This window comes from Cryptomeria japonica, chromosome 3, assembly GCF_030272615.1.
Source record: "Cryptomeria japonica chromosome 3, Sugi_1.0, whole genome shotgun sequence".
NCBI classification, from domain to species: Eukaryota; Viridiplantae; Streptophyta; class Pinopsida; order Cupressales; family Cupressaceae; genus Cryptomeria; species Cryptomeria japonica.
In genome coordinates this window covers 157,285,881-157,310,225 of record NC_081407.1, presented here as the reverse complement: position 1 = coordinate 157,310,225, position 24,345 = coordinate 157,285,881, and the positions used below count along the sequence as shown (strand labels likewise).

Below are 24,345 nucleotides of genomic sequence, written 5' to 3'. Positions count from 1 at the left end.
TGAGCCTGGACAACCACAGAACTGTTGCAGAATCAGAACCTGTCTATTGCCAAAAATAGAATTGTGCCACACAGCCACTTACTAAAAATAGTAAGTCAAGAACTAATGCTCAGAAAAGCATGATCATCGCGTCCAGAGGCAAAACATGGAGAGCTCAGTAGGACAGTAACTCCAGAATGGTCATTCTTTGACTTACTAAAAATAGTAAGTCCTCGTTTCATCAATGTTGGACCCTCATTCTTCATTCCACCTAGCCTACAGGTCTCAGAAATAGGCTAATGGACCACTGGAAGGTCATCAGTGAGAAGGGGACATTACAGTCCACCGTCCCCAAAATTGCTTGTCCTCAAGCAACTGCAAGGCTGGATGCAATAAAATCTCCTCACTTTCCCACGTAGCATCCTCTACTGGTAGGTTCTTCCATTTGATCAAGTATTCCTTGATCACTCTTCTCCTCGAAGATCGTTCCCTGAATTCAAGGATAGCTTCCGGAACCAAAACCAACTCTCCCTCCTCATCAAGCGGAGGCAACTCAGCTGAAGCAACAACATTATGTCCCAGAGCCTTCTTAAGGCGAGACACATGAAATACATTATGGATCCTGCTGCTTGCTGGCAATTCCAACTCGTAAGCCACTTCTCCAACCCTTCTGCTGACTCTAAAAGGTCCATAGAATCGTGGCTTCAAATTCTCAACCCCACTCTTCTTGAACATAGACTATCTGTAGGGCTGGAGACTCAGATAAACCATGTTGCCCACCTCAAAGGTGCACTCAATTCGCCACTGATCAGCATACAACTTTTGTTGATTCTGTGCATGCTGGAGATTGTCCCTCAAAATCCTCAGAATATCCTAACTCTGCTGCATCATATCCTTTGCCTGAGGGGTTCTGCTATCACCAAATACCAAATCTGCGAAGCTAGGAGCCTCATAACCATATAGTGCCATGAATGGTGACATCCGGATGGACATGTGATAGGAGGAATTGTAACAATATTCCCCTAGGTGAAGCCATCTTACCCAAGTATTCTGTTGCTCCGAGACATAGTTTCTAAGATAACCTTCCAACCACTTATTCACTATCTCGGTCTGCCCATTAGTTTGAGGGTGATAACTGGTGCTTGGAGTGAGCACAGTACCACACAATCTGAAAATCTCCTGCCAAAAAACACTTAGGAACTTGCTGTCCCTATCACTCACAATGTTCTTCGGTAAACCATGTAATCTGAACACCTCCCGGAAGAACACTTCAGCAACTTGTGCTACTGCAAAAGAGCTGGTGATGGCAAAGAAATGAGCAAACTTTGTAAGTCTGTCCACCACCACATAGATACTATCTTTCCCTTGAGCCCAAGGCAACCCCGTGATGAAATCCATGGAAATACTTTCCCATTTTCGACCGGGAATAGGCAAGGGTTGTAACAAACCAGCTAGTAGAGTGTGCTCATCTTTGTTCCTCTAACATGTATGACACTCCTTAATGTACTTCAAAACATCATTTTTCAGTCCCTTCCCAGAGAATCTCTCTTGGATCTGCCTGTATGTTTTGAAATAACCTTGGTGACCAGCAAGGGGGATGTCATGGAAGGTCTTCAAAATCTTCTCTTTTAACTTAGATTCAGCTACTATGAAGATTCTTCCCTTTTACAGGATCAATCCCTCAACCAATTTGTACCTTTCATCATGAAAAGTACCTTCTATAAGGCTGGTTGCAAACTGATTTTTGGCATAATCAGCAAGCAACAACTCTCTCCAATCAGCAGTAAGCTCGCAAAGTGAGCTTAAATGGGGTCTTCTAGATAAGGCATCTGCCACCACATTGTTTTTACCCTTAACATACTCAATATCGAAATCGTAAGCTTGTAGATTACTCACCCATTTTTGTTGTCTCTCATTTAGATCTTTCTGATGCTTGAAGTGTTTAAGACTATTGTGATCAGTCTTAACAATGAACTTACTCCCTACTAGATACTGTCTGAATTTTCCAAGGGCATGCATTATGGCAAGCATTTCCTTGTCATAAATGGAATATAGTCTCTCAGGACCTCTCAACTTTCTACTCTCAAAGACTATAGGATGTTTATCCTGCATGAGGACCGCACCAACACCTTCTCCAGATGCATCACACTGTAGCTCAAATGGCTTGGTGAAATCAAGTAATGCTAAAACAGGGCAGGAACTCATGATCCCTTTAAACTGCTCAAATGTTGTCTGTGCCTTTTCAGACCATTCTAAAGCTCCTTTCTTTGTGAGATCTCTAAGGGGGGCAGCCAACTGAGAATATCCCTTCAAAAACCTCCGATAGAATCCGCACAATCCCAAAAAACCCCTCAAATGTGTTATGTTTTCGGGAGTAGGCCAATCAAGGATGGCTCTAATATTTTCGGGATCCACCTTCACACCACTTGCACTGATAATGTGATCAATCTTAACATACTCAATATCGAAATCGTAAGCTTGTAGCTTACTCACCCATTTTTGTTGTCTCTCATTTAGATCTGTCTGATGCATGAAGTGTTTAAGACTATTGTGATCAGTCTTAACAATGAACTTAGTCCCTACCAGATATTGTCTGAATTTTGCAAGGGCATGCATTATGGCAAGCATTTCCTTGTCATAAATGGAATATAGTCTCTCAGGACTTCTCAACTTTCTGCTCTCAAAGACTATAGGATGCTTATCCTGCATGAGGACCGCACCAACACCTTCTCCAGATGCATCACACTGTAGCTCAAATGGCTTGGTGAAATCAGGTAATGCTAAAACAGGGCAGGAACTCATGATCCCTTTAAACTGCTCAAATATTGTCTGTGCCTTTTCAGACCATTCAAAAGCTCCTTTCTTTGTGAGATCTCTAAGGGGGGCAGCCAACTGAGAATATCCCTTCACAAACCTCCGATAGAATCCGCACAATCCCAAAAATCCCCTCAAATGTGTTATGTTTTCGGGAGTAGGCCAATCAAGGATGGCTCTAATCTTTTCGGGATCCACCTTCACACCACCCGCACTGATAATGTGACCGAGGTAGAGAAACTCTTCCATCCCAAACTCACATTTGGACTCCTTGGCAAACAGGGACTCAGATTCTAATATGCCCAACACTTCATCCAACTGCTGTAAATGTTCTTTCCCAGATTTGCTGAATATTAGGATGTCATCAAAAAATATCAAAACAAACTTCCTTAAGTGTTCTGGGAAGATTTTGTTCATGCATGACTAGAATGTAGCAGGAGCATTAGTCAAACCAAAAGGCATGACTAGAAACTCAAAATGCCCAAAGTGGCATCTGAAAGCAGTCTTCTCCACATCTAAAGCTCTGATTCTGATCTGATGGTACCCCGATCTGAGATCAATCTTGGAAAAGAACACTACCCCATGTAGCTCGTCAATGAGCTCATCAATTCTCAAAATACGATACGGATTTTTGATGGTTTTCTGATTCAGGGCTTGGTAATCCACACACATGCGCATGGTCCCATCCTTCTTTCTCACCAAAACAACAGCCAAAGCAAAGGGGCTTTTGCTAGGCCGTATGTAACCCATGTCAAGCAATTCCTGAATTACTTTCTCAATATTATCCTTCTGCTTCTTAGGATATTGGTAAGGAGTAGTCATGACTGGCTTAACTCCTTCAAGCTCAATAATGTGTTCGGCACCTCTTTCAGGGGGCCTGCCAGGAGGGGGATTTTCGAACACCTTGCTTCTCTTAGTTATCAAAGCTTGAATGTCTTTAGGATAATTTTTGTGCTCTTGTTGTGGTTCTAAAGGCATTACCATGATCTTGCTTCTATCCTTGACCATTGCTGAAATATCTGAGGAATAGCTGCCCTTATCCACCAATGGATTGGAAGGCATTATCAAACACTCCGCTGCCCACTCCACCTGATTATGGTGGATCAGCCTTTCCATTCTTTTCAAGGATACAACTTTAAGTCCCCCATGCGACATTCCTCTCAAAACTACCTTCTTCCCTTCAGACATGAATTTCAGCTCCATGGTTTGTAGGTATAGTGTGATCTCACCAAGAGATCTCAACCATTGAATTCCGAGGACTGCGTCATCAGTCCCTCCAATGCTCACCACAAAAAAATCATCTCTGATTTCATGATTCCCCAACTTCAGAGACATGTTGGAAATCATTCGGTTACAAGATATAGTGGAGCCATCTACTACCATAACTTTGAAGCCCTCAACTTCCTCTGCCACTAGTCCCTTTTTTGCAACAATCCTTTCATCAATGAAGTTGTGTGTTGCACCTATGTCAATGAGAGCTATGACACGATGCTCTCCAATCACACCCCAAACTCTGAAAGACTCATTTTTGTGAATGCTCGAGAGTTGAGCAACCACTCCTCTATCTTCTGACCCAAATTCAGGCCCTTCAGGAGCCTCTTCATACTCATTGTCCTCAACTTCTGTTTGCTGTTCTGAAATTTCAGAATCTGACCCATCTTCTGAATAGCATTCCATCTGATGCAAATTCCCTTTTCCATGGCACCTATGTCCGGGAACCCAAGGTTCTCTGCAAGAATAACAAAGATTCTTTCTCCGGAGCTCTTGACGGAGCCCATCATCCATACACGGAGGGAACCTCTTGGTCTGATTCGTGAATTTCTTCTTGTCCTTTCTGAAAGGGAAAGGCTTGGACTGAATTTTACTCTTTGGGGCAGCCAACTCCATACTTCCAGATTTTTTTATAGCTTCTGCCAGGGTGGGCGGATCAAAAGCTTTGACCCATCCTCTCAAAGGTTCTTCAAGTCCTTCAGTGAAAAGGACAACCAACCGCTTCTCTAAGATGCTACTCACCATGACTGACAGGTTTGGGAATTCAGTCATGTAAGTGTCCAATGAACCTTGCTACCTGAGTTGTGCAAGTTCTCTAAACTTCACCTCTGGATCCCTGGTGTCGAATCTCTCAATCAGCTTGTTGGCGAAATTAGCATAGGTGGTGATTAAGTTATGACCAAGGGTGACCAACCCATGGTACCACCATTCGTGGGCCACTCCATCCAAGTGCAAGGTAGAAAACTTGATGGCGTCCTCCTCCGGCATAGGCCTCAAGGACAAGTAATTGTCCAACTTCTGTACCCATGCTCTAGCTGTACACTTAGTGCTTCCATCAAAGTGTGCTAAGGTCACTCTTCCAAGAGCTTGCTGAAAATCTCTTGGGGCAGCAAACTTATAGTCATTCCTCCTTCCTCTCTTCATTTTCTGATTCATAAACTGATCTAGAGTTGGGATATCTCGGATCTCACCAGGAAGAGAAGTATACTCCATGTAGCTGTTCCTTATTTCATCAGCTGTGGGTATCTCTGTTCTAGCTTGTTGTATTTCTCTTGGCAGAAATACAAGTTGTAAAGGCCTTGGGGCTGAACCTCCATTGTTACTCCCGTTGTTACTCCCATTTCCATTGCCTACAAGAGCGTTAGAAGTGCTGGCTTCCGGACCATTGTCGGGTTGATTAGGGGTCCCAACAACGTTCTGGTTGAGTTTGACCAGCAGTAGAGACATCATGTCCATCATGGCATTGAATTGTCTCTCTGCCTTCTTGTCAGGTGCCTCATTTGGTTCTGTAGTCTTATTTGCCATTGAATCCACTGAATCTGAGGTAGCTAGATCCTTCCCTCTGTTTCTCAGTACTTCTAAAAATGTGTCCTCTTCGGGCACTATAGGGATCTGAAACTGTTGTCTCTTCTGCTCTTTGTTGTAGTATCTGACATCTCTGTCACTCATGGAGACTTCTGAACCCACTGACTCTCACAGGCTGGTAGGAAAACCAGCTCTAATAGCACTCTAATATCCCAGTATTTTTTTTTTTGAATTTTTAACAATAAGCGACACAAGCAATCACCACAACCCGTTAAGGTTAGAGAAATAAACCGAATTGTTGAAAGGGAACCCTTCCACCTTTTGTTCACCGAGAGCCCAGTCTGGGAGGGTGAGAGCATACGGTGTTCCAGCAATCTTTATCAACAATAATCAAACTGAAATTACAATGCCTGGGCAGTGTTGTGACGTTTTCACACATCGCCCCATTGCAAATGGGGACCCTTGCTTTTTTGCTTTTTAGGGTTTGTTTTTTGGTCTTTTAGGGTTTTGTTAGTTGGCTTTTGCATTTTTGAGTGCTGTCGGGGAGATCAATAGGATAGCAGGTCCTGCTGGAGTGAAGTCCTGATCCTGAAATTTGGCTAAGTCTGAGAGTCCTGATCCTGAAATTTGGCTAAGTCTGAGAGTCCTGATCTTGAAATTTGACTAAGTCTGGAAACTGAAAAACCTCAAAAAACTAGATTTTGCAATATAACTCCTAGAGGTCTGAAACCACTCTCAAACATCCTGAAAGTATATATGGAATATAACTTAAAGTATAAGTGACATTTCCTTCTCACTTATACTTAAATGTTATATTCCATAAAAATTATCCTGATAGAGAGTTCAAAAAGTCAAATTTCGCTCCTGTCCTTCACTGAGGATCCAGAGCGAATTTCGCTCCTGTCCCTCTCCAAGGGACCAAGGCAAAGCGCTCTTGTCCCTCACCAAGGGTCCAGGGCGAAAAGGCTTATTTGAGTCATTCCTGACCTTGTTTGGTCAAATTGGAACATCAAAGGCATGGTGGAGGACGAAATGAACGTGATAGAGCATCCAGACTTGATCAAAGACAATGAAATGATGGAGTTTTTGTCTACAAAGGTAAAAGCGCTCCTGTCCCTCACCAAGGGACCAGAGCGATTTTCTTTATATACACATTTTTAGACCTTTCTTAGACTTGAACTCTTATTCATGGCGTGTAACAAGATGATATCTTCCTTAGCCAAGACATTTCATGGTGAAAAGAAGCATTTTGACCTAGAAAACAAAATTCGCTCCTGTCCCTCACAGAAGGACCGGAGCTTGAATTTCAAATTTGCACTGTTCTTGCAGGATCAAGACAATTTTATGATTTGAAGAGACCAAGGAAAACATGATTTATCCATTGAATATAATTTGGAAGGCTAACAAAGGACGGATAAGCTTGGATTTGCAAAATCGCTCCTGTCCCTCTCCAAGGGACCAGGGCGAAAAACCTAATATCCAGTCCTTCTCGCCAAGTTTGGACGAACCTAGGCCAAGGCACAAGTTTGGAATGATACTTGAAGTGCTTCGGGGTGAAATGGAGTTGCAAGGACCACAAACTTCGACGACAATTGGCTAAAGCGCTCCTGTCCCTCACTAAAGGACCAGGGCGATTTTTATAAAATCAACAATTTCCCTTCGAGATTATGCTAAGGCAAAGTTGAGCAAGATTGGAAAGGTCTTCTAAATCATGATGAACAAAGGTTTGACTCCAAAAACTTGATGATCCTAGGCCAAATGCAAAAGGCGCTCCTGTCCCTCACTGAAGGACCAGGGCGAAAATCTCTAGAACATCAATTTTGCCTTGCAAAAAACGAGTTGAACATGCACTAAAGGGACGAAAGGGATCATTGCTAGCCCCACAACGTGAATTGGCAATTAAAAAATGAAGGATTGAGGACAAAAGTGAAAAGGTGCTCCTGTCCCTCTCCAAGGGACCAGAGCAAAGTTATTGGCATTCACTATTTTCTACTTGGGCATTAATATCCTCCAAATCGCATGAAATGCCAAAATCATCAACTTTGAAATATTTGAAAAAATTAAATTAAATTGGCATTTAATAAATTGATTTTAGGCCTTAAAAAAAAAAATCGAACTTTTATTGTGAAGGCATTTAAAATTAATTTTTATTAAATTAAAATTGAAAATGGGGCGCTTGAGGTATCATGTTTTATTATTTTATTAGGTCGGCCTCTTGTTTTTGCAAATTTATTTATTTTTTGGCCTATTTTGCCAAGTCGGCCTATGGAGAGATGTAGAAGGTGAGCGCTCTATATATTGGAGGTGTTGTTTCACAATTCAAATCATTCAATCATCCTTTCAAGTGCGAAATTGGAGAGCAATTTGAGGAGCGAAATCCAGAGGAGTGGAGCGAATTTCTACTAAGTGTGGAGAAGCTAGTGGAGGGCAAAATTTATCTTGAAAGCTATTGGAGAGGCGAATTTCTAGCTAGATTGGAGGATAATTTCCAGATTTTTTGAAGACATTTGAAGGCGAATTTCCAGATTTTTGAAGAGGCTAGTGGAGTTTATTCTTTTTCAAACTAGAGGAGGCGTACTTCATCCAAGGAAGGACTATAAATCTTGCCCAACAAAATCCGGTCCTCTTCCTTCATTTTTCAAGGTTTTGTACTTAAATACTCAAAGGGAAGGTATGAAGAATCATTTTTTGAAGTTCTTATTCAAGACTTATTATGATCCCATTGCAATTTTGTAAAGTCTAAGTCTTGAAGATCCAAATTCCATTCATTATTAATTTGAAAATGTGTAGTTCTTGATTTATCATGACTTTTTTCAAATTAATATCTTAAGTTTTACCGTTGAAAGGTCTTAAATTTCATGCTTTGAGGTTTGATGCTCAAAAGACTAACTTTAATATTTTGTGTAGGCATCAAATGGAGATCCCGGAGTTGTAAAATCAAGCCAGATCAAGGACGATCAAGCAAGGACAAGGGCAACCTCCTCCAGTCTAGCATCGACAAGGACGGCCTTCTTTGGACTAATGTCATCAAGGGCGACTTCTCCAATCCAGTATTCCAAGGCGAGGTACATCAATCATCCTGCACATCAAGGACACAAGAAGTTAGAACAAGGGTTCGTTGAAGAAGCAGATAGTACCAGATGAATTAATTAAAGCTAGCTTCTCAACAACATCAAGTTGAATATTTACCAAGTTACAAGTGTCAGATGAGGTGGCATCTTGGTCATCACTTCTCCAGTCAGTGTGGTCCACCTCAGCATTTCCAGATTCAATGTACCTAACTCATGGAAGGTGGCACAAACTCCGATGTACCTACCCTAGCTATCCATTGGTGGAATTTTCTAGAGAGGACATGTGTCCAAGAAATACAATTTTATCATTGGTCAAGCATTAAATGTTATGTAATGGTTGTAACAAACCCTTATTAGGGTTTTCATTGTTGAAACTTGGCCATTGATCTCGAATTGATCTAAGCCATCGAATTGTATTGAGGGCACTATATAAGCCCTGACATTTCATTTTGTAAAGGCAGTTAGGAATAGTTGGAAGCAGTTAATAGAAGATAGATAGAGAGTAGTTAGAAGGTGATTAGCTAGTTGATAGAATAGCAATTAGAGTAGAGTAGAGAGAGAAGGCAAAGATTGTTGCCAAGACGTTGTTGTAAAAGACTTGTAACTTCATTGAAGAAATGGTGAAATTTATGGGTCAATTCGACAATTTGCATGGTCTCTATACTTCTCATATTTGATTTCGTGTTATTAGATGAGTGGAAGAAATGTGCTTGATTGATGGTGGAATTCGTATATCCATATTACTAGCAGTTTGTTGATTGCAGACTTGCCTTGTGTAGTCAACTAGAATCATTCAACTTAAGCTTAACTTCAATTGTCGCTTCTTCATTGATATGCATCAACCTGATGGTGTCTATGCCTGTAGTGATAATTTGAACATCATAAAGCTTTCCTTCGAAGATCGCACTAACCTTGAAGAGATGTTCCTGTGATGTCAAAACAAGACTTAGTTAGAATTCCATCAAAGATCATTCATTGTTCTTACATTCTTAGTGTTAGGATTAGATCCTTTCCTCGCCCTCATCTTTTTTCCTTTTTTTTTCAAGTCTAAGCTAGTAAGAGCCTGTGTTCCAGCAATATTCAAAGCAGATCAGACGTTCAATCATCAAATGTAAGTCCCCTTGTGATTCCAGCAAATCACATCATACCACAGAGAGCTTATCCACACGTAGAGACCCTACATACAAGAACCTTGAAGTCATCCCGATTGATCCTTTTCGCGACATCTTCAGCATTCGGAGGCTTTACTCAAGAGAGGATAAGGTACCTTTAGGTATTTTATTCTGTGTTTGATAGTGTACAAAATACACGTCAACAGGCGGCAAGCCAGCCCCTTCTACTTATCCAACAGGATAGAAACCCAACTCTTGGCGGTAAACCGACCAAGGGGAAATGACAAGAAACTGAAATTCAATCACTCTACTACGTGTTTCAGCGGGAGGACATTACATTAAGCTATCACTCTACCGCATATTTCAGCGGGAGGACCATTGTATTGAACTTATCACTCGACCACTTATTTAGTGGGAGGATTGAGTACAAAAACTAAATTACAAAACTTAGAAGGCGGCAAGCCAGCCTCTTCCACTTATGCAGTGGGGATTACAAATAAGAGCAGAAAGAAGGGATGATCAGTATTACTAAAACAACCTTACAAAATAGAGATGATATGAGAAGAGTAATTGCAGATTTCTACAACAAGACTTATCATTTTCTATTACAACTAATCTGCAGGCTGAAAGTACAATTCAGCAGCCTATGGAAACATCAAAATACTCATAACTCCCTCATTTTTCACCCAAATCAACTCAAATCAATCCCAATCCCCCAATATAACACTAACAACAACATCCAATCCAAACTACAACCCCAAACAACCATTATTTAGTTTGCACGCATCCCAATGCAATATCAAAAACCCACGCCATACCTAGGGATTTCAATTTTGTCTAGAAAAATCAATGCTCAATTACACTTGCTAAAAAATTACACAATGTATTGCCATGGCTAGGAAGGAGGATGAGCCGGTACCCACAATGATGGAGTCGCCTGGTTAAGAGATGTGAGCAAAATATACTTTCAGCAATCCCGCGACCAGCAACCAGAAACACTCAAATCCAACATAGAACACTCCATAATCTACAACTCATTCACCAATCAGCAATGGGAACACAAGGAAACAGCTAGGTACTATCTTGCAAGTACGAAACTGAGACTCAGCTAGGAAGCCAACTTCGAAGCTCAAATTTTTAGTAGCCAAACCGGCAGCATAACGATGCAATTTTCAAAAGATGTGGAAATGGGAGCCCAAGTCTCATATTTATAACTTCACACACCTCAACCCCAAATGCAATTTCCTTCAATTTCAACGCCTTTCATTTGCATTTCACTCCACTACATGTGGACCCCAAATGTGGTGCCATTTCCCACAAGTCAAACCTCACACCTAAGGAAAGGACCCACGTTACAATTTGGCAAATATTAGAGATAAGTCATAAAAAATAATATCTTTCTCAATATTTCGACATCTCTTTAATAAACATGAAATTCGCCAAGAACTTAGGAAAAATAGGCATTAATCCCAATTTTAATAAATCAGTCGCAAATAATCAGATTAATTAAATATTAAACCTTAGGATAAGGAAATAATATTTAATTATGTCACAAATGACTCCCGTATTGATTATTATCACAATCAGGATGAAACTGAGCCTGGACAACCACAGAACTGTTGCAGAATCAGAACCTGTCTATTGCCAAAAATAGAATTGTGCCACACAGCCACTTACTAAAAATAGTAAGTCAAGAACTAATGCTCAGAAAAGCATGATCATCGCGTCTAGAGGCAAAACATGGAGAGCTCAGTAGGACAGTAACTCTAGAATGGTCATTCTTTGACTTACTAAAAATAGTAAGTCCTCGTTTCATCAATGCTGGACCCTCATTCTTCATTCCACCTAGCCTACGGGTCTCAGGAATAGGCTAATGGACCACTGGAAGGTCATCAGTGTGAAGGGGACATTACATCCATGCCGTTTCCACCCTCACACTCTGAGTTGGAGGATGCCAGCTATTCACTCACCGCCTGGTTACTCAAGTCAATGACGTGCTTCCTCCCATCACTCTTAATCGAGTGTGTATTACGCTTCCAATTATGATTTGCCTTGGCAGTAATCAACCATCCCCTCCTGAGGAGTACGTCGTACGCCTTCTTCTGTAATGGGATCACTACAAAGTGCAAGAAAAATTATTGTGTCCCAATCATTACTTTTTGTGCCATCAATGTTGCCAACAGCTGGATGTCGTGCTGGTCGGCACCTACCAAATGGAAGGTTGGCGGCCAGAGCATTGACTTCCCCAGGCATTTCCAAGTGTCTTCTGGCAGTACGTTTACTCCCAAGCCTCCATCGACAATGATGTTTGTCAACTTATTCCCCATTATTTCCATCTGGACGACCGCCAACTTCCTCCCGATGCTCACCGTCAGCAACATTGGATCACTAGATTCATTCCCTTCAGGTGATGGTTTTCCCGTCAATTCCTCCTCATGTGGCTTACATTGTTTCTGGATGACTGTGTCGTAACTGACTATATTGGCAATTGCCATTCTCAGTTGGGGCACAGTTTGAAGAATGTCTGCCACCTTGATGGGTACAGTTGTTTGTAGCACTTGTCGGACTATGTTCTTCTCTAACTCCCATAATGACATACTTGTAGTTCCATTGGAAGTTACTCGTTCCTTCACCAACACTTGTTCTACTTCGGCTCGTTCCTTTTCCGTACCAGAGTTTGAATACATCGCCTTCTTTGTCTGTTCTCTCGTGATTGCCAAAACTATGTCCTCTTGTTCCTCCACGTCCAGCATATTAATACCCTTCTGCTTCGGGCAGTTGGTGTCTTCATGGTCACCTGGTCCACACCATTTGCACAATAATTGTACGTTGTCTTTCTTGTTATGGCAGTCTCTCGCAAAGTGTCCCCATTCACTACATTGTCGGCACTGTATGATAGGACGTCCTCTAGAGTCGTACTATATTTGGTTTTGCCCTCGTTGATTTCGATAACCACTTGGCAACACATTTTGTAATTTCAATGGGCTGGACTCTCCCTGTGTGAAGAGTACTTGTATACTTCTCATCTTCAAATTGTACAGGCACTTCTTGATTGAATGCCCCAACACTTGGCAAATTTCACAAAACATATTTCTAGGACAATTACCTTTCCTGTGCCCCTCCATTTTGCACTCAGTACACCATAGTTCATTACCTTCTTTGCTGGTTCCTTTCTCAGCCATGCAGGCGTCCTATACACATCCACCTTAAGCGTCCCCAACACTTCGAGTACTTCCAGCATCCCAACACTCTGAGTACTTCCAGGCTTCGACTCATCTCTATGCTCCCTCTGGCCAAGGGTCAGCGGATCATCTAATCACTTGATCTTGACCACCCTATAGCCTCTTCTCTCCTTTAATGGGATCTACGAACATGAATCACTCAAGGCTGACCCAACTTCTTTTAAGGCAACAGCACTAAAATGTTTACCGCTACAACTGGTAAATTAAATACAGAAAATAATAATGTACATGACAATGCATACCAGACACGGCAGTAAAATATATCTTTATTCGCACATGCAATTATTACAGAGAAGAGACCAGAGATGGTCAGCCAAGGATTACAATAGATCCAACAATACCATACTACTTCCTTGGCGGTACATGACATATTTAAAGGCTTCGACGATTGCCGAGAGGTACACAACCGTCAGCTAACCGACACATAACTACTCGAGAGTGACAACCCACTTGATACAATTAATTAATACACTGTTGGGTAACCAAAATTATCAAACATAACAATATGTGTTTTATGCCAACTGCACTCAGACAAGTTTGTAAAATTTAGGGACAACTTGGTGTAGTTGATAGATTGACCATTAAGGGAGGGTATTGTTGTCCTCATTTTTGAATTTTCAAAAATGTGACAACCCCTAAAGATTTTTGCTCAAAATGCGTCATTTTTGTCTCAAGGCACGTTTTACGAAGTGCAAACTCACATTTGTTAGTATCAAATCATCAAGGGGTGTGTTTTCCATTGTTGTCCAAGTTTTGGTGAGTTTTGGCCTTCATTTTCCTAGCTTTTCTTTCAATTTCGGGTTTCAGAGCAATCACTACAAGTAGGAACATTTTGCTTGAAATTTGTGATTTTAAGGCTCTACGACACGCTTTTCAAGGTGGAAAGTCTACATTTCTTGATGGTAAATCAATCATGAGTTTATCTTCCATCTTTGTGAAAATTTTGGTTACTTTTGGCCATTTTCTATGCAATTTCGGGTTTCAGAGCAGTCACTACAAGTGGGGGTCTTTTTGATGTCATTGCAAGTAACGTCACTGCAAGTGGGGGTCTTTTAGATGTCATTACAAGTCAAGTCACTGCAAGTAGGAACTTTTTGATGCAATTACAAGTTTTAAATTTCACTTTATGTTTCTTTTTTCACTTTAAGTGTAAGTGGGGGTATTTTTGAGGTGATTGCAAGTAATTGAAATTACAAGTTATTTTAACTTGTAATGTATCCTTTAAAACCCGAAATTGGCCTTTAAGTCATTTTTTTCAAACTTGTAAAGTGACTTTTAAGACCCGAATTTGCCTTTAAGTCAGATTTCAAACTTGTAAAGTGATTTTAAAAGCTTTCATTCGAAGTTATTTTCAAAAAGCAACTTGTAATGAACCAAAAATAACCCGAAATGCTTGCAATGAGGAATCACAAGTTATTTTAAACTTGTAAAGAGTCTTTCCAAACCTGAAATCAGTTTTGCAACTGATTTTTACTTGCTCTTGCTCATTCAAACCCCTATTAGAGAGATTTTTGGCATGAAGAAAACTTGGCAAGGTTTGCAACTTTATTGAATCCCCCATTTTTGCTCTACCATTGCCATGTTTTTGCATATTTGAATTTGATGATGCCCTTCCCTCCTTGGTTAGATTTTTAAGTTGCTGCTGCAAGTACTTTTCACATAAAAGAACATTTCCTCCATTACAAGCAATTACCAATAATGCCTATTTTTGCTATTTCCTCTTTATTATGCCCACATGTTTCATTTCAGGTCTCGAAAGGGTGATTGCAAGATCATTATCCATGGCTTTCATTACTTGCAGTTGGGTCTCTAAGACCCGATTGCAAGTGATTTCAAAAGTTTTAAAACATTGCTTGCCTCCACAAAATTCCCATAGACAAATTCCGAAAGCTTTCCTACAAGATTGCAAGCTTATACCCAATCAAAATGCTTACTTGCAGTCAGGTCTTCAAGACCCGATTACAAGTGTAACTACCAAAGTTTTTCCCTACATTGCACTTGTAGTCAGCCTTTCGAAATCCAAAATTGGTCCAAAATGCACTCAAAAACACTTGAAAATGAGTCTCTAGGATCCAATTACAAGTGTAAACTTGAATTTTCACATTACACATATGAAGTTGCATGTTTGTTCTCCACAATTGCAAGTCAATGCTCTTGTTTTTCCACACTTGCAATCAGCCTCCCAACACCTGAAATTGAGCTTTGACCCCACTTTTGTAGCCCCTTTGTCTCATCCAAGTCAATCCTATTTGCACACATGACCTACCAAATCAACAAATTAAGGCATGGGCCTTATTTTGCAAGAAAATTCCAATATTGGAGGATGATACAAAGAAAGAACAACAACATGATAGAGTCATAAAAGGAGATGGATAAGTGATATGAATGATTGAGAGCATAGAATGCTTTCAAGACAGAGATAGGCTTCTTACCTCAGCCTTGCAAAGAACTTCCCTCCTGAAAAGCCAATACTACCCAAAGCAAGAAGATAAGATTGAAGTTCGTTGGCCAAGGATACAAAGATCATTAAGGATGCAAATTCCCGTTCCGGTTCGACATGTCTTCACTAACCCTGAATACTTCAAGTTATAGCATCTTGAAGCAGCATGAAGATCATCACAGACAAAGGATGATGTAAATAGGGTCGTGTCTTGGACACATAGAATAGTTTCAATTATGCATTTGTAATTTTGTTTTGACAAATTACATGTAGAAATAAATTTTGCAATTGCAAGTGTTGCTTTCACTTGCATTTTTGTAAAATGTAATTACATGTAAACAACTACAAGTTGAGTTAGATTAGGACTGTAGTCCAAATAAGTCATTGTGGTTGAGAGAATTTCTCAAGTTAGTTGGGATCTTCCCACCTTTTTCTCAAGGCTCCTCTCCTATAAATACTTGAGGGAGTCTATTGTAATCTACATCTTTTGGCAATGCAACAAAATTCTATTAGTTTGTATGTACACTCTAAGACTTTGAGCTTAGTTGTAAATTCGATTGCAGTCAATTAAAAGAGGCAAATTGCTTTCAAACTTTGTGTTGATTCAAGGTGTTATGTGACAACATTTTCTGGAAATTGATTGTGAGTTTTGAGGTGTTATACAAGAGGAATTCAAGCTCAATCTTGCAGACTTTGAGCTGCTTATTACGTTTGGGGTTTTAGATTGATTTTCAGATTTGATACTGCGGACTTGAGCTACTTGTCATGTTTGAAACTATTGTAGGATGCTCAAGCAAAGGGGTAACTTGCTGACTTTGTGCTTCTTTTATTTTCTATGCTTGTGCATAAGAGGTGCATCATGTAGTTAGATTTTGAGCTGCTACATACTGTGCTTGGTTACCAGAAAATCATCTAAAAGGGTTGATAGGAGAGTAGATAGTTGAAGACGTTGAGCTGTGATTTTTTTCTGAAAGAAGAGAAAAGAATAAGTGTCTTTTTTGAAAAAAGAGAACAAGACAGAGTTTCACCCAGATTTAGAATAGATTTAGATTTTGAGTTTGAGTTTATTTTTGAATTGTTGAAGTAGAAAGCAAAGGGGGATCTTTCCTTAAATTAGGAGACTTTTAATACTCACACACTATGGCTGAAACCACAATTTTGTACATCCCCCAGGTGTACAAAATTTTCAACCAACAAGTATTAGCATAATATCTTAATTATTTGTTATTGATGGTTAATTATGTAATTTATTGTAAATATTAGATAGTTTCTATTTTATGATTGTTTCATATTAGAAACATTCGTTTGTAACTCTTTAAAATAATCTTTCGATCATTCATTTAATTCATTCAATTTTTTACCAATTACTTGCGTAATAGTCTTGTGAAAAGAGAAAAAATTATCCATGTTATCCTTTTGATGTTGCCACTAAGACTGTTGAGCTGAAAATTTCTATTGAAATTGTCTTTCCATGATGGTGATATCAATCATGACTTTTGTAACAAAGTCTCAATGAGACTTAGAACCATGGGCTTGATGGTATCTCTTGTAGCGGTCGTCTTTCTCATGTTTTTACCTCTTCTAATTTATGTACTTCATCAATTTTGAGAAAGAAAGCAATTTTTTTACTAAGAGGATTGATGATGCAAATTGTGAGAAGTTTATGAAGATGGCCATAAAAAAATATTGATTCTTTCAACAAGTTGGTTGAATCATGCTTTCCCTCATAGGTTCATTTTGATCTTTCTTTCCATTTGAGAGTTGAGCCAAAAAACATGACCATCTTCTACTAGTTTGAAGAGACAAATTTAGTGTTGCAATATTTCAATTCAAGTCCCACTCTCAAGTGCTCAAGTGTTGTAATATTCAAAGAAAAATCCAATTAATAAGATCTGTAAATTAATGTTCTATCACGTCGATGTCTGAATCCAGGAAGCAACATTCAATGTTTTGTGATACTTAATTGTCTTAATCCATTCTTCTTGTAGGCATTGTTATTTCCATGCGTTGTGTTTTCTTCAAGACTAAATTAATCATTGATACAACTCTACGGATATCTATTTTAATCTTTCAATAAATGTTATTATTTACATTTTACTTCTTGTCAATTGAGAAACTTCATTGGTGAGGTAGAAATTCTTCAAAGTCTTGTGCTTTAGCCTTTGAGGTGAAAAATAGATAGGTCAAGTTTGCCATTTTATTTTATCTTTAGACAAAACCCAAAAGAAGAAACTGTACGGTGTTCATATTTGCAAGTTTGTATTCATCTTAGATTTTAGAGTAGATTAAATCAAGGAGCTGCCCCTACACGTTTGAAGAGAGGTTTTCCTCATCCATTGTTCTATTTTGTGTTGTCAAGCAAGTGATAAATTAAAACACCAACATGGTTGATTCAAATTTCAATTCTTATTTTGTGGTAAACATGTCATGTTCCCTCCTTAATCGTTATATATAACCTAGTTGAAGCAATTATTATTATTAATTAATATAATATCTAATAACAAATAATTATTTGAAGCTATTAAATACTTATTTATTTATTAAATATTATTATTAATTAATATCTATCAATAACAATCTTCTTGAAATATTCAAATAGAATAAATTCATATTATTATAAACATTGTATAAACAATGATATTACATATTAATATCTATTTAGAGCAATGTTAGAGACGAATGGTTTTAGGAGGAAAGAACTTATAACAAAATTTGTTAATTATTAATAAGTGGCGATCCCTAACAACGAGCGGTCATATTATGGCATGAGTCACCACACTTACAAGGATAGTGGTCATGGCAGAAGACATACCCGTTCAAACTGATGGGGATATATTATACTAACCTACGGGGAGGGACTTAGGGAATGAAGGAATAAGGCTATGGACTTTGAAAAAAAAAAAGAAAAAAACAAAAAGTAGACATCTGCAAAGGAAGATTACAGGAAAGACAAAGGTTAACGCCAACATTGACAATGAGATTTGGCTAAGGAGGGAACAGCCCCAGGTATGTCTCTACTGCCAAAGGTACAAGATAATTATTGTATAAGAAAGAGAAATCGAATCATACAGCCATAGTGTGTCACGGGTATAAACCAGTCAACATACTGATAATAAACATGTTAATAATCTGTGATACATTAATGGTTAAATACAATAACGTCCAGGTGAATTGACAATGAAATTTTCAGTATCGAAGTTCTCTATGCTATCATTGTAATTATAATAATAAATGACCCACAAGTAAGATGTAAGGTATAAACTGGTAAAACACCAATAGAGTTAATGTAACAAATCTGAAAATGTAACATCTTTGCTTTTTCTAGTATGCATGGGGATGTGTTAATTGTAGCCTGATAAAGTTTGTATGAAGAATATAATTCATAATAATAATAACAGAAACTACAATATGTTTAATAATAATATTAATATAAAGTTATTCATACTTAATTTCACATATTATGGCAAACCAGATCTGACACATTGTCAGATCTGTCTGCCACTACAGTTACTAAGTGGGACAATGATTAGTGTTTTAGTAAATGGGCAGTGTTAGTAATTCATACTATAGAATCTGTTCTATATTAAAGGGTTGATTAATCAAATAATATTTCATAAAGAACTACTTTGAAAAAAAAAACATATAGTGTAATATTGTTTAAACTTACTTATATATATATATATATATAAACAGTGATTTGAATGAACTAGTAAACGTGAGATTATAAATCTGATTGAATTATCAATTCAATATCAGGAAGAAGATTATGTTATCACTGATTGAATTCAGGTTAAGATGGTTTTGTCTCCTAGTCAATGTAGTTTAAGTCATGAGTATATTGAAATAGATTAATTATGGCTACACAAGGGACATTACAAAACATATTAACTTGTAGAAGCTAATTAGATATAAAAAACTTGTGAGTTTATACTACTTACTTTTAACAACTAGGAACAAGAGAACATAGAACCATTCATACCCATACAAAGAACAATATTAGCAAAAGAATCAAATCAATATTTTAATAATTTAAAAGTTGTCCGATGCAAATCTCCAAGAGATATAGAATACATGGAATGAACATATAACTTTTCTTTGCAATTAAAAAAGGAAAAAGCAGTGATAAACAAAAATCAAAGTAAAAAACAAACAGTATGCCATACATAAAAAGAATAATTATAGTAACCTAAACATTAAACCTATAGGTTAAGGAGAGGAACAAAACATACAATGGAATGCCAAGGAAATTTGATAATGTATCAGAGGAGCGAGCCACATAGGCAACAAGAAGGGCATAATGAATGAATAAGTATGACCAACTGCAATATAAGACAAAAAAAATATTCAAACTTTCATGCAATGGATGGAAGGTATGTGTTAATTTGTAAATTATCATGCAGAGAAAGTTTTCATGAAATATTTAAAACAAAGATTATACTTAGCAATAAGTATTATTCTTACTTAATATAAGTAAACAATTTGCAGTAGCAAATGTAACAAAACATCCTTGCTAGATACAATTAATCAAAAAAAAATTATCAAGTAATGATAATTTATTAGTTTTTTTTCAATAGGGGTTTAAATTATCTAATTTGCAATAGTTATTCCTTAAATGCTAATGTAAAACTTGCATAACTACATTTTTCCACATTCTTCAATCAATTATTAGAAACAAAGGTTGATTGCTCAATTGACTTCATTATCGTGCATTACAAAGTACATTTGTCAATTAGCATAATAAAACAGTCCAGTTTTTGTATGATAAAAATTTTAAATTTATAATCTTTTTGCTCATAAGTAACATCAAAAGTAATGGATGTGGACACCATGTAGTCTAAGTTACCAGGTTCAGCTATTTCAGGCCCTATGCCCGGACCAGGTCCGTGCAGATTCGGGTCCACACCTAGGTACGCACCGAGTGCAGCCTTGGTGAGCCCCAAGGGTCGTCGGCTGCACTTGGGCAAACCTGAGAGCCCTGCCAGCAAGTGACTTACAAAAAATTAAGCACTTCAAAACATTACTTAAAATTTCTCTTATATTTGAATAGGGATAGGGAATAATGTTTTTCTTTAGTAAAATGTATTCAAAAACATTTTTTTCCCACCCCGATTCAGTTTTTTCTCCGTTCCGCAAGTTCCAAGCACAAACATAGAAAACCCTCTAGTAGGGATGCAGGGGGCGAGATGCACAAATAATTACTGGCTGTCATATTCAAGCAAGGCCCAAGTCTACGCATAGGTGGAGCTGTGGAGCATAAACAAATGAAATTTTTGTCCGTTGAAGTGTGTTTGCAGGTCTTGTCTCCGTGTTTTTAATATATATGTTAAAATGTTTCATGTAAATTAAAGTCATATTAGAGTCTTTGTATGTTAAGATATGTAAATTGAAGTCCTATTAAAGTCATATGTAAATTAATATATATGTTAAATATGTCTTCCTACTATGCATATCTAATGTACTTATTGAATTATTCAAATATATATATTAAAGTGGTATATTTAATATATTTATGATTTATATATTAATAATATTTAAATTAAAATTTAGTCAAGTCACTGGGATTGCTATTGCATGTGCCGAATTTGCTCTACAATGCCATTACCTTTTAATGGCGGAAAGGGAGGGCTCGTAGAGGACGTGCGTCTTGACTTCACTAATGAACTGAAGGAGGACCTGGTGTTTTGGGAGGATTACACTGTGATAGCCAAAATAATAGGGCTGAACTGGCCCAAAAAGGAAATTAGAAACTGGGTTGAATGCAATTGGGGGAAAAGAACTGTAATCAAATTTATCGCAAAGGGTTTCTTCGTAGTTTTGTTTGAAGAGAAGGAGAGAAATAGAGCACTCACAGACAGAAACTGGTTCATCAAGTCGCATGCTGTTTACATCCAACTGTGGACACCTCATTTTGACCCTACCCCCTTGGCTGTTTATTCCGAGCCGGTGCGGATTCGCTTATATAATCTCCCAATAGAATATTGGAGTGAGGATCTATGGGAAAAAATTGGTAGAACTTTGGGTACATTGCTGGAAACAAACTATGATGATGAAAAAGATATATGTAAATGTGCCTGTCTAAGAATAGCAGCAGTCAAAAGAATTCCCGAGCGTGTTACCCTGATATCGGATCATGGGGAATGGTCTCAAAAAGTGGAGATTAATAAAGAAATATCAAGATGCCCTAGATGCGGCAGTAAATTACATGAAGAACAGGATTGTAAGATGTTTGTTAGAAAAGCCAATAAGACATTTAGAAAACCAGTACAGATTTGGAGGAAAATTTCAGATGAAAAAAAGAAAACAATTGAAAATCAAGAAAAGATCCAAAACAGGGAAGATGAACAATCTCTTGAAAAAGAAAGAATAGAAACGGTTTCACCGCAGAAGGAAATTGTTGGTGGTCCGGAAAACATGATGGAAATATTGAAGGAGGCAGAATTGGAAGATGGTGAGATAAATCAGAAGATATTCAATGCAGAATCTAGTGGAGAAAAGCTTAAGGGAAGTAGAATTAACACAGAGGAGGTCCTCAGAGATTCAAATATAATAATGAAAGGGTTGTCAGACACAGAATTTGAATATGAAAGGGGCTCAGATGAAGAAATATACCAAATTGATGAATTGGAGAACATTGATCCTAGAAGCATCAGTCAATCGGTTAATGTATTGTTGGGAAAGACAAAAGGATTAATGGGCAGAAGAAGCAATAAACAGAAGAGAGAGGATAGAGCCAAAGAGAAGGGTATTATTGGCATGCTGGATTACATAAAGAAAACCAAGGGAGGAGGAATCTCCCTTGGAAATCAATGAAAATAACAACATGGAATGTCAAGGATCTATCGGCCCCTGACAAAAAATGCTTGGTCAAGAGGGCTTTTCAAAGAGTTTCAGGAGACATCATCATGTTGCAAGAGACCAAGCTCAATGAAGAAAAAGCTTTCTTTTTCAAATCTTTAAGTAGGATGTGGGATAGTGTCTTTCAAGAGGCAAAAGGCTCCATGGGTGGATTGGTGATTTTATGAAATCCAGACAAAGTGACAGTAGAATTGATTAATAAGCAAGATAATTGGATGCACTATAAAGCAAGAACATTGCAAGAAGATTTGGAATTCTCCCTAATCAATGTTTATGGACCGACAAAGACAGAGGAAAAGAAAAGGGGTTGGAAAGAAATTACAGATCAGATCAGAATGTTTGAACCGGAGAAAACAATTGTAGCAGGAGATCTTAATGCAATTCTCAACAACGATGAAAAATGTGGAGGTTTAAGAATGAATGCCCGAGTGATGGAAGATTTCAGAGATTTTGTAGAAAATAATAACCTTTTTGATGTTGTTCCTAAATCTGGAAATTTCACATTGACCAATAGGAGGGCAAACTTTTGCAGAATTTCTGAGAGATTGGATAGAATATTTGTTGGTTCATTTTGGATAAGAGGTAGTTTTGATCTGGAATAAAAAATCCAGCCCATAACACTTTCGGACCATTACTCGGTTCAGTTAACTTGCACTATACCATTGATGAAGGTGAAAGGCAACTTCAAGTTCTTAAGCATGTGGTGGAGAGATTCAAACTTTGAGGAAAACATTGAAAAATGGTGGAAAGAATGAAAAGATATTAAAGGCACTCCTAGTTTTTGTTTTGTTCAAAAGTTAAAATATCTCAAAAACAAGATCAAAATATGGAACGTGGCTTCCTTCAAGAACATCTTTGCTGAAAAAATCAGAGTGGAAGAGGAACTAAATAGGATTAATAATCTGGTGATAGAGAAGGGGATGACGAATGAAAAATTCCATGAAGAGAATTCCCTTAAAGCAGAACTGGCAGAAATACTCCTGAGAGAAGAAATGTACTGGAGGGACAAATCCAGGGAATTATGGATAAACGCGGGGGATTCAAATTCTAAATTTTTTCATGCCTCATTTAAAGCAAAAAGGAATAAAAATAGAATAAATCAGCTGAAAGATATCTCAGGTAAAATGGTTGGTAGAGCAGAAGATGTGGAGAACATTGCAGTCAAATATTTTGAAGACAACTTGGGAACTTTGGAGGGGGAGAGAAATGAAATAGTTGATTATCTACTAGACATCACCGACAAACAGATTACGGATGAGGATAATGCTACTCTTTTGGCCTCAATTTCAAAAGATGAAGTTAAAAAGGTAACATTTGAACTGCACTCGCACAAAGCTCCGAGCCCTGACGGGATGACAATGGAGGTGTATCAGAAGTGCTGGAAATTTATGGGAGATGACATTTGGATGGTGGTGGAGGAATTTAGAAGGAGAGGCAAAATTGTTAAAGAAATAAATAATACTCTTATAGCCCTGATTCCAAAAAAGCAAAATTGTCTGAGTATTGCAGATTATAGGCCAATATCTTTGTGCAATACAATATATAAAATCATATCCAAAGTCAGGGTTAATAGATTGAAGATGGTTTTGGATAAGATAGTATCTCCAGAACAAAATGGTATTACTCCCGGGAGAGAAATTGCTGATTGCATAATCACTGTTGCTGAAACTATACACTCGATGAAAAGGAACAAGACACAGGGGATGGTGATAAAGCTGGATGTGAGTAAGGCATATGATCGGGTAAATTGGCTTTTCCTCTTTTCAGTTCTTGAAAGATTTGGTTTTGATTCTAAATGGATAAATTGTATAAAATACTGCATATCGTCAATATCATACTCCATCATTGTAAATGGTTCTATAGTAGGTTTTTTTCAAGCTTCAAAAGGTATTAGACAAGGAGATCCATTGTCTCCCTTTTTGTTTGTATTAATGGCTGAGATTCTGGGTAGAAATATCAAGAATTTAGTTAAAAAGGGATTATGGAAAGGAGCACACATTCATAACAGCATTGATTCTATCTCCCACTTCCAATTT

General features: G+C 38.0%; 1 protein-coding gene across 1 annotated transcript in view; it reads right to left on the bottom strand.

Annotated features, from left to right (window-relative positions):
* LOC131031021 (uncharacterized) overlaps positions 1-24,345 on the bottom strand; it is a 261,890-nt gene that overhangs the window by 120,907 nt on the left and 116,638 nt on the right. Inside the window, exon 6 of the mRNA XM_057962024.1 lies at positions 19,684-19,773. Within this exon, the coding sequence (XP_057818007.1) occupies positions 19,684-19,773 (90 nt within the window). The remainder of the gene's footprint in view (positions 1-19,683; positions 19,774-24,345) is intronic.